Genomic DNA, 10444 nt, shown 5'->3' with positions numbered 1-10444 from the left:
CACGAAAAGCATTGACCAGCCAATAAGGCCATCGAGCCCAACGCCTTCGTTTGGCTCTCCAGAATAAACACGGACTGCTCAGCTCAGTCGCGTTTTCACGTCGTTTCTTTCCTTTCCAGTTTGATGTGGCTTTCCATTACGTGTGGTTGGATTATGTAACAAGGCTGTGCGTGTGGTGCGCACGCCTCGATTTACTGCGCTTGCGGACAATGTGTGCAATGAATAAAAGTTTTTTATCATCTGTAACAGGGTTGTGTGTGTAATGTGTAGAACTCGATGTACTCTATGCAAACACTATGCTACAAATAAAAGTTTTCATGATCTTATTAAGATTTGTTGTTATCATTTACAATCTTGAGATATACAAAACAAGACTTTTCATGTTATAATAATTTGTTATCATAAAAGACTTGTTTCCTGATTAAGAGAAGATGTGAATTCTTGTTAAGAGAATGCGTAAATCTTAATTATGAAAGAGGTGATTCTTGCTCCTAAAAGGAGGATATAAATGGTTAAAAATGAAGTTATTCTTAACATGAAGAGTGGTGATGGTTAGGGATAAGATACTTATTTTAAAGAAATGTGTTTATTGGTTATCTATGAATAGAGACAAATTCACATATTTTTATAATAATTACTATTGCTCATAAATGGTTCTTTTTCAAAATTCTCTATTCTTTTCTTTTCATACACACAACTTTAACACATTCAAGATGAAATTTCAAGAGAGAAAATTATGTGTTGCTGAACTCGTTTCTTTGCGGCTTTGGTGTATGTCTTGAAGGTATATTTATTCTAAACTTGATAGCAATAATAATAAGGCAAATAATACCTTAAGCACAATGATTGTTATCACGCATCAAAGCATTAATAATCCATTACTACTTTGTATCTTCATCAGCAATCAAATTTCCCCAACAACCACAACACACAATTAGGAAGATCTGTAGTGACTCCGATCCCAAATTGACTGCACTCAGCATTAGGCTTTACGGACCCAATTGGATGGATCATGTAGTGAGGCCCCAAACCCATGTGATCCAACGGATCGCGTGCAGTCAGCCTCTATGTTCCGTCGATGCAGCCAATAATTTACCATGTGAGAGAGGCCAATTAGGGCGTTAGAGCTCTGTACTCTCTCTAGTACTCAGGAAGAGCGTCGAACGTATACTAAATAGAAGTCCTTTCTTAAGTTTACGTGTATTGATTATCGATTCAGCGCTCATCTTCTTTTTAGTGTGTAATAATGTGTCATTCTATGGAGAGGTTTCTATTTGAGTCAACAAAAGAAAATGTTAGCCGTCTAATTTCATCCTTCCCATTTTATAGTATTTCAATAAACAGCACTTGGAGTAGGTCCCGATCCGATGGAGCTAGGACGGACTCCCTTAGCGAACAGTTGATACTTCATTGACACCTTAAACAGATCATTCTAACGGTGAGGTAAGGTTCTAACCCCATCCAATCCCTTTTCTATACTACAAAACAAAAATTACATAGCTTCCAAAGGATTGTGAGACTCCATTAACATATGAAAAACAATTCTTTTTTTCCGATGAATGCATAAAACTCTTTGAGCAACTAAGCAAACGTCAAAATTCTATATACAAGTCGGATTTGGACTTCCTCTCGTCTTCAATTCTCACATGGTGAAATTCAGATGGCTCCAGAGATGGCACGAGCGCTTCAAAACCCTAGCCTCTTCTTCTCCTCCACTTTCATCCTCAGATCTTCCTCGGATGGAATCTTGCCGCCGGCTCGGGACGTCATACGCAACCAGGCTACTAACTCATCCTACGAAGAGTAATAGGCAAAGGAAAGGCATTAGAAAAAAGAGGAAAAAGAAGAGTCCTGTCCAACAATAATCCTCTTTTTATTCCCAGCTCTTTCTCCTGTCAAGCATCTCATTTGCAATTTAATGGGCTAAAAAACGGTAGACGAGATCGTCACAAGCTCTGCCACTCTTATAAATACATAAAGAACACGATGTCACCCAGTAGAAAAAGCTTAGCATGCAAAACCATCATTTAGTTGTTGGACACACTGGATGATTTAGCTACTACACGACCCGCGAGACCACCAACAAAACCAATAGTGAAATATTAAGCATAAAGCCTCGATATATTTAGATTGATGAGTCAATAACCATGACAATATCAAGAGTAAACCATTTTGCTTCAAATAGAAAAAGGCTGGATGATTGTGTCGTCTGGTTTGTAACATCACTTGCCCCAAAAATGGGTCCTCTTCTAAAGCTCCCAAGAAACAGCAACATCTTCTTGAGTTTTCATCATTTAAAGAATTCATCCATGTCTTTCATAGGCTTTATACTTTGTTGATACAAGCCACTTCCGTAAAATGAAAATTCTGAAGGTTCACAGACTCTTCTCCTTAATTATGATGTCCCAATCAAATGATGATAACATATTTTGTCTGTTCCAGCCATTTATGTTCTTTTATGTAGACCGACCTTGTCCTCGAAGAAGTTGAGTCTTTACCACATTGCGACACTGTTATTAGTCCATGAATCACTCCTAGTCTAAATGGGGTCCCTTTTATTTATTCATTTTTTGTTTCTTCTATGTCTAAAGTGATCTCCTGTTGCCATGATATCACATGCAAACATTTCTCGTTCTATACCTCCTGTTGCTAGATATATAAATAATAAAAAAAAAAAAAAAAAAAAAAACAAACAAACAAACACCTTCATGGTTCACCTTCAACAAATTAAATTAATCTTGGGGAATGTCCGTCTCACTCAATTATAAATCATCAATATAACCATCTATAACTAGATTCATTTGTGTTATAGATGCCCACGTAGCAAAACAATTTACCACACTAAAGTGCAACTGGAAAATCAATTGTCGGGTAATACTACTGCTGCCACAGAATGGATAAAACAAGATGCGAAACAACAGAAGTGGAGCAAAGTTCCAGAGTGGATTCAACATTGTTATGATGGATGCCTTCAAAACTCGTAAAATTCTGAGGAAGTTCCTCTGACGATTTATGCAAAACGAAAAGAAAAAGAGGAAGAAAAGAAAGCACCCCAGGGAAATTAGTGAAGGAGGAATGAGTTAAGTTATTACCTCAAGAAAATCATGGTTGGAGATGTATTGACTCTCAACGAGGCATTTGGCTCCACCAATGTTCACAGAAATAGGATTTCTACCGGATGACTTATCTCCTTGCATTCCTGCACATTAAGTTCCAGATACCAAAACCTCCAGGTAAGGATCCCAGATTAGGGTATTGATGGATTGGATGCATGCTGTCCCCTAATATAGTCCCATCTGCTGTCTCCAAGCACGAAAAAACACACGGCACCACACCACCACACTTTAGTCTCACCCATGGTAGATCAAAAATCTCTCTCTCTCTCTCTCTCTCTCTCTCTCTGTCCCTCTGCAGGCCCCCATCCCTATTTCTTAAAATCTTTGTCCCCACAGTCCTTGTCCCTCTACATGCCCCCATCCTTATTTCTTATAAGCTCTCCATTTGAGCTCGATGCCACCCTCGAGCTCATTGCCAATGGCAGCACTCGACACGGCGTCGAGTTAAGCCTCATCCACCAATGCCAAGCCATGGACACAGAGCTAAGCTTTGGCAATGAACAGAGCCTAAGCCTCGAGCTAAGCCTCAGCCATGGACACCAGCATCGAGCTAGGTTGCCTCTGTTTTTTCTGTTTGAGGTCGGTGTGAGCTATGCCTTGGCCCTGGATGCCAAGCCCCCAGATCTCGAGGCATGCCTCTAGATCTTGCAGCGGCAGCAACTTGACCATGGCTGCGGGGTTTGACAGCAGTTGCACAGCGGCTACATGTCCTGATATGTGGCAGTAGCTGGTCCTGAGTGTAGCATTGGCAACTTCAGCTGTGGTGACAGCAGGCAGAGGGGAGAGAGAAAACTAAGGGTTTTGTAGGATTTAGATTGGATGTGGTGAGGTCAGGAATTGAGCGGACGCATGTCACAATCTCAAAATGGAGACAGCAGATGGATTCACAACAGCCGACAGCTAATCAGCATCCAGATGCGGAAAATGTGCATTCAGAACATAACTTGGCCAGCATATATGAAATATAACAGATGAAAAGAGTGATTTTGAGTTGTACCAGTTATGCAAGCTACATAATAACCAGTTCGTCCAAGTCCTTCTTCCCACTTTCCAAGACGTAAGCGCAGAAAGAATCCATCGAGGTGCACCGGGGATGTCTGGGCACTCATCCACCTAAAATGCAAAGGACAGAGAAAGAGTTCCATCTAAGACCAACGAAGTCTCGATGAAAATCCCACACAGAGGTCCCTTCACAAAGCACTGGAAAAACTCCCACAGAAAACCCTAAATCCATTCTCTAACTAAAAAATTTGTCCTACTCTTTCATTTTCCTTGGGTTGCCTCCCTCCCTCCCTAACCCCCCTCCAAAAAAAAAAAAAAAAGAAAAATAACACCCCAAAAGCTCGCAGTCTTCATCTTGAAGCTGTGACTATGGTCATCTTCATCGTTCCACTTCAGAGAATTAAAATAGACATCCCAAATAGAAAGGGATGATGTCAGACACTAAGAACTCATACATGTTTCTCTCTACTATAACTGCAACTTTATATGCTGCAAATTACAAGGAATGACAATAGAAAATAGTTTGATCATAATTCTGCTCAAGTTTCAATAATATTTGACGATAATAACATAACACGATCTGGCAAACCATCCAAGCAGTTGGTTGTTTTGTTAGCAAATTTCACACTCTAAGAGGTCATTTTCTTGTCAGGCTCCCTTATGTTTACATAAATGTTCACATGGCATACAGAGTACTTGATCTATCATGCAGTTTTCACTAAAAAATAGTTTTGCTGTAACCCTCAACTCTCCCAGACATTCTAGGCATTGTCTTTGAAAATGTGATCTACCTGCATAAGAGGTTTCACCAAAACCAAGACTCTGTAACCAACAGTAACCACCATGCCTGATGATTGAACACAAACTAGTATTTTGCCAACTGCATCATTCAAAGAAATTATGAAGAAAAAGGTTTTACTTACTTGAGGATACTGGTCCGAGACAGTCGAAGCATCTTTATCAAGTCAAAGATCACTTTAGGCACATCTGATATATGCCATTCACTGAAATTTCCTGGCGGTGTGATCACATTCTCTTTCAGCCGATTTTGAAGGGGGCTCAAAGCACTCCATTTCCTAATCCAGCTTGGGTTAGGAATATCTTTGTCAGAGCTTGATACTTCCTTCAATTTCAAGTTTCCATTAGAACTATCTATAAGGTTACTCTTTTGGTACATTTGTTTATTCTGAAGCTGTGATATATCAGAACAGCGGTGATTAACAACATAACTACAATCCTCTGGCGGCATCGATTTTGAAACAACATTTGGACATGTAATAGCCCAATGATTGAGCTGATAACATCTAATGCATAAAGGAGTCATTTCCTCCACTGCTTGATATGATTTGGCAGTCCTCAGGAGGTCTTCTAGCTCAGCTTCTGCTATCTCTGAGCATTTGTGGAGACCATGACCTTTAATTCCACAAAAGAGACAAGTTGCACTACATCCAGCACCCCCATCTAGTGAATTTGTTGGGATAATGTGCTTCAGGGCATCCAATCTTCGAGCAAACAATGATGCCATTTCCTCGGAACTTTTTAGTCTCTGAGAAGATGAAATACAGTTCACTTTCTGTATCATATGGTGATCATGACTATTCTGGAGCTTTCTGAAACCAAAGGAAGCTTCACCACCAGCAGCACAATCTTGTGGTTCTTTTCCAACACCAGATGGTTCTTCACTGTTACAATCCTTGACCTCTAGCTTCGTTGGATCTGGGTGACAACCAAAAGATTGCTTGAATGAGCTGTAATTCTCATGAAATTCCCCGAATCCTCGATTGTTCCACCCATACTCTGGACACAGATATCCTGCTTTTGTATAGAGCAAGAGGTCCTTGATGAAAAACGAGTTATCCACAAGCTTCTTTGAGAATCATTTCTGCAGCCAAGATTACTAATCTTCTCTTCTGAAGAATAAGAATGATCCTTACCAGCTTTTAATGAGTTATGTTCCCCCAAAGAAGAGTTGGATGAATCTTTTGAGTTCTTATTACTTCTGTTATCCAAGTTGTCGAGATTCTTATTCTTTGTAGAGTGATTTTCACAATTCTCCTGAGAGACAGCAAATCTTGCATCCAAAATCTGAGTAATATTTGGACCACCTGTTCCAATTTCAGTAGCAGATTCATCCAACATTCTGCAATGCAGCAGCAGCTTCTTGCTTGGGTTGTTGTTCTCTGCTAGACATGTCAATGGGTGCACATCTTTAGCACATATCTTGTTAGCCAGCTCAGTTTTTGTAGATCCCTCTCCCGCTTGACCAGGAAGCAGAAGTACCCTCGATTCTTGAGCAGTTTTATTCAGACAATAGATAGATTGAAAAAGGGATTTAAAACCCATATTCCCACTATTAGCATCCAGGTTTTGAAAGCCACCTACAAATGAACCATCCAGATGCTCATTTCCAGAACCAGGACCAGTGAGAGCAAGTGAGGGAGAGCCTGCCACATCTTGATTTGTTTTGGAGAGGCCCTTCACCATGTTTGATATCCAATTCATGAAGGAGCTATCTTGTCCAGCAAAAGAGCTTGAAGCAGTTTGGTTTTGAACATACCTAGCTTGTTTATTTCCACCAATCAGATGCGATTCAACACTCCCTCTCTTCCTTCCAACTGAATATAAGCTCGCACTGTTACAGCTTTCAACACTCTCATGGCTGTTGTCATCCTCTTTTATCAATCGTTCACTAGTATCTCCATCGGATAATGCCTTTTCTTTACCTTCCTTATGACTTCCACAGATTCTTCTATTACTACAAACAAGTTTGCCTTTGTGTTGGATATCAGCATCCTGCATAGAGATGCTTTTGACTTCAGATTCTGAGGCCACAGCATCAGCTGCTGCATGGCAGATGTTCTCACTGTTAAGAGTCCTTACGTCATTCTCAGATGTTGATTCTAGTTTCTCCAATAAAGGAAGACCTGGGATACTGGTTTTCTTGCTTTCCTCTATTAAAAAGGAAGCTAGTTTGTCATCCTCTCCCCGTGGAGAGAAAGCCAGAGTACCAGAAGCTCTCTGTTCATTCAGTGGGAGAGCTTCTGACACCATTGTAACTCCCGCTGCCAATCGCTCATAATTCATAGTGACATCTAGTCCTCTAAAGGCAGGATCTCCAGGAGAAACTTCATTCTGTGGAGGATTTCCATTTTTTTCACTAACCTGACCTGCCAAGGTAGATTCAGTAGACATGAGATGTGGAGATGAAAAATCAAATGCAAGCTTCTGTTGGAAGAAAGATTCTCACTGATCCAAAGGGTAAATTACGTAACCCACAGTTGCTTGTGTTAGAGAATAATGTCATTATTGCTTCATAAGGTGAAAGAACATGCGAAAGAGAAAAAAATTTGTACTTAAATAATTCAGAATTACGTAAATTGCTTAAATTTCATAGAATATCCGCATGTGAGGTCCTTAGTTGACTATGGGATCACATACCCAGGACATTTGGAAAGGCATTTTCCTTGCTCGTTGTTATTTCAGCCCTTTGCCCTACGAAGCCACAACAATCCTCTGGCTCCCCATATCTTGAGCCTTCAATTTCAAGATTTATATGAGAGACAGGCGCATCAGCCTCAGCATTCACATCATCCATGAGATCAACCTTTTCTGAAAGCAAACATTGTTTCAACTAAATCCACGAAATGAAGCATCAACTTGAGGGAACTTAAATTTTAATTGGTCTGTCTAACTGTAAATGAGATTATTCTTCTATAAGTTGACACATTACCTGATGCATATTTCGACCTTGCACCACATATAGGAGAGGGTTTCCTTTCTATGAAACTGCAGTCAGCACATTTAAGACTTAACCCTCTATGTGGAGACCAAACCAGCTCAGATAAGGGATTGGCAGCCACAAATTTCAAGCTCTCACTTGATCCTGCATTTGCACCTGCACTTGGATCATTGTTTGATGTTCTCTGATTGCACTGACTAGAATAGTCCAAAGCAAGTGCTAACTCAGTCACAGGTTCTATCTTTTGATTTTCCAAATTCATCTTTTGCTCGATAATCCTCTAAATTTACAATAAAACCATACAACGGAGATCCTTCTCTTTCTTCATGTTACATGTTTCTATTTCATATCCCAAGACTCTGTTGTTCAATCAGTAGCCACTTTAGACACATGAAGTTACCTGGGAAAGTATACAAAGGCAGGAGTGATGTTATTTTACTCACACAACAAGTAGTTCGGACGCGAATCCATGTAAAATAAAGGAGATACTCAATTCATAATGACATATCACATCAATACGGAACATCTAAATCTTTCAGAGCCCTGGGTATTGGCAACTGTACGAAAGGACTCATTCATTTTGACACTGCTAAAACAAGCAAAGTTTAGGTTCTTTTTACTGTTATATATTGCAAATTCAATCCTCTCATTTTGATAGTGCACTACCAGCTGGTTTCCTTAGTTACAACACGTGTCGGACATGGAAGCTTCAGTTCTGTGTTCTTATGTGGTGTAGCTGTCTGACATGATATTTATCACAAGGATTCGGACACAGTTATTAAGATTCTCGATTTTATTCAGCTGAAGGTAAGAGCTAAACTGTTCAATCTCATGGCCCAGAAACGGAGCATTAAATTCATCACAACTCTCAAAGTCTTGGCCTACTATATTATAAATTCAAACTATCTGTTAGTGCCAATATGTTGCACTTCATTCATCTGACAGATGCCTCAATAAAGACCCCAAGCAGTGGCATGAAGGACCTCAAGACTGCATACTGCATTTGGCCACGGAGCAAAAGACCTCTAAGACTGCATATTTTACTTTCTGCACCACAACCAAAAGTCAGCTAATAGTATTCCTCAAGATGGCCACCAGACAACTCGGTTCGGAGCATGGCAACACGAAGCACATGGTTTTCATCGATCGGTTACATCCCATACACCAGACAACACCTCAGTCATCTTGAAGGTCGACCCCATCGTGCTCACTCGCCCATAATCCACTGCAACTCTTTCACCAGACACGGCGACTCTTCTCAAGCTGCTGCTTTCGTTCCCACAGTAATCATCCTATGTAGAACACCAAGTAAGTACTCAACAGCCTTTACCTAGACTAATCATTCGCAAGGAACCCGTAAGTCCAGCTGTATTAGGCTAACCGAATCGCACTCAAAACATGCAATCAATCATCAACTCAATTCAACGAAAAAATTCTCGTCGCCGCGGCTTCGACCCATCTCATACTGCATGTATTCTGCCGAGCTCCGTAGTTTAAACAACGGAATTCCTTAAATGGAACACTCGAATCGGAACTCCGACATCGCCACTACACCTAGACCTGCGCTCTCCACCCTAATTCACACACCAACCGCAACAGCAATCGGAATCACCGCATGATTCCGACGCGCATCCGCCCGGCCCCCGGACCACGTCGGTAGCAACGTAGAAAATCGAACCCCGCCGCGCAGCATTGGAATGTCTCGAAACTCACGCCACGCGAAAGCGATACCAAAAAAGGAAAGAAAAAACAAAAACAAAACACAAAAAAAGAAAGAAAGAACACTCGTAAGGCGAGAAACGAGAGATTCGGCGGGGGCGACTCCGGCCGCCGGACGCAAGATCCCGACGGGAAGAATCCCTTACCTCGTCGGAGCCTCCATTTCCGCCGACGCTCCTCGCGGCTCCGGTCAACGAGCCGCGCCGGTCGCCGGAGCTGAAGCAGCCGAGAAGACACCGCAGTGAAGAGAGAGAAAGAGAGAGAGAGAGAGAGAGAGAGAAGGTGAAGAGAGAAAAATGGAGGACGCCTTGGGGAGGTTATGCCATGCGTCTAGCGTGCACACTGCACAGTAGTAGCCACGAAGGAGCTCCCCCTCTCTCTCTCTCTCTCTCTCTCTCTAGAGCAGTTCCAGAGATTCCGGAGTGTGAGGTACAGGGAGCGCCACGTGGACGCGGCTGACGCCATTACTCCAGGCGGGGGCGCCCTTTTTTTAACTCCCCAAATTCTTTCACCGGCGCAAAAAACAAAAAAAGGGAAAAATTCGCGGCGTGACGTCACCCGGGGCCGAAGAAGGGACGAAAAGCAAGTTGGGGGGCTGGCGGGTAAGAATAAAAAAATGGAAAGGACAGTGATTACGTGGATAATTAATGACGATTAAGACACGGGGTGGTTAATTAAGCGGCACGTGCTGCCATGCCATCCCGCCTTTTTTAACTTTCGCATCTTCATTATTATGGCCCGTTAATCCATGCGGCTCGGCACGTGCGCGTATCATCTTGGGGATATGATTAACTTACATCCCACGTTAGTCAAAGATCCTCTCCACCTTTCCTTCTCTTCTTTTTTGATCTCTATTATTTGGGAAAGC

At 41.6% G+C, this 10444-nt stretch overlaps 2 protein-coding genes across 3 annotated transcripts; both read right to left on the bottom strand.

Annotated features, from left to right (window-relative positions):
• Window positions 1–1295: 1295 nt before the first annotated feature.
• Window positions 1296–5850, bottom strand: LOC120285972. Its single transcript, XM_039300647.1, has 4 exons — window positions 5042–5850; window positions 4114–4229; window positions 3093–3199; window positions 1296–1794 (listed from the first exon to the last, which is right to left on the bottom strand). The coding sequence occupies exons 1-4, from the start codon at window positions 5698–5700 to the stop codon at window positions 1687–1689; spliced, it is 990 nt and encodes a 329-aa protein (XP_039156581.1). The 5' UTR covers window positions 5701–5850; the 3' UTR covers window positions 1296–1686.
• LOC104414572 lies at window positions 5784–9954 on the bottom strand. Of its 2 annotated transcripts, none has more exons than XM_010025721.3 (4): window positions 9723–9954; window positions 7849–8257; window positions 7557–7727; window positions 5784–7285 (listed from the first exon to the last, which is right to left on the bottom strand). In XM_010025721.3, the coding sequence occupies exons 2-4, from the start codon at window positions 8117–8119 to the stop codon at window positions 5820–5822; spliced, it is 1908 nt and encodes a 635-aa protein (XP_010024023.2). In that variant the 5' UTR covers window positions 8120–8257; window positions 9723–9954; the 3' UTR covers window positions 5784–5819. The 2 variants fall into 2 exon arrangements, with proteins under 2 accessions (XP_010024023.2, XP_039156580.1); XM_039300646.1 differs by having other exon boundaries at window positions 7557–7722; window positions 7849–8013; window positions 9723–9953.
• Window positions 9955–10444: the final 490 nt, after the last annotated feature.

This window comes from Eucalyptus grandis, chromosome 8 (assembly GCF_016545825.1).
Source record: "Eucalyptus grandis isolate ANBG69807.140 chromosome 8, ASM1654582v1, whole genome shotgun sequence".
NCBI lineage: Eukaryota > Viridiplantae > Streptophyta > Magnoliopsida > Myrtales > Myrtaceae > Eucalyptus > Eucalyptus grandis.
Note: the sequence above shows the minus strand (reverse complement) of the source record. Positions and strands in the feature narration are given on the sequence as shown.

What these genes read in the sequence shown, in the direction of transcription:
- LOC120285972 (XM_039300647.1), bottom strand. Translation starts at nt 5,700, where the DNA reads ATGATACAGAAAGTGAACTGTATTTCATCTTCTCAGAGACTAAAAAGT. An exon ending in TCTCGGACCAGTATCCTCAA is followed by an intron (nt 4,230 to 5,041) that starts GTAAGTAAAACC and finishes TTTGCATTTTAG; the next exon opens with GTGGATGAGTGCCCAGACAT. An exon ending in TTATGTAGCTTGCATAACTG is followed by an intron (nt 3,200 to 4,113) that starts GTACAACTCAAA and finishes CTTAATGTGCAG; the next exon opens with GAATGCAAGGAGATAAGTCA.
- LOC104414572 (XM_010025721.3), bottom strand. Translation starts at nt 8,119, where the DNA reads ATGAATTTGGAAAATCAAAAGATAGAACCTGTGACTGAGTTAGCACTT. An exon ending in AAGGTCGAAATATGCATCAG is followed by an intron (nt 7,728 to 7,848) that starts GTAATGTGTCAA and finishes GTTTGCTTTCAG; the next exon opens with AAAAGGTTGATCTCATGGAT. An exon ending in TGCCTTTCCAAATGTCCTGG is followed by an intron (nt 7,286 to 7,556) that starts GTATGTGATCCC and finishes CTACCTTGGCAG; the next exon opens with GTCAGGTTAGTGAAAAAAAT.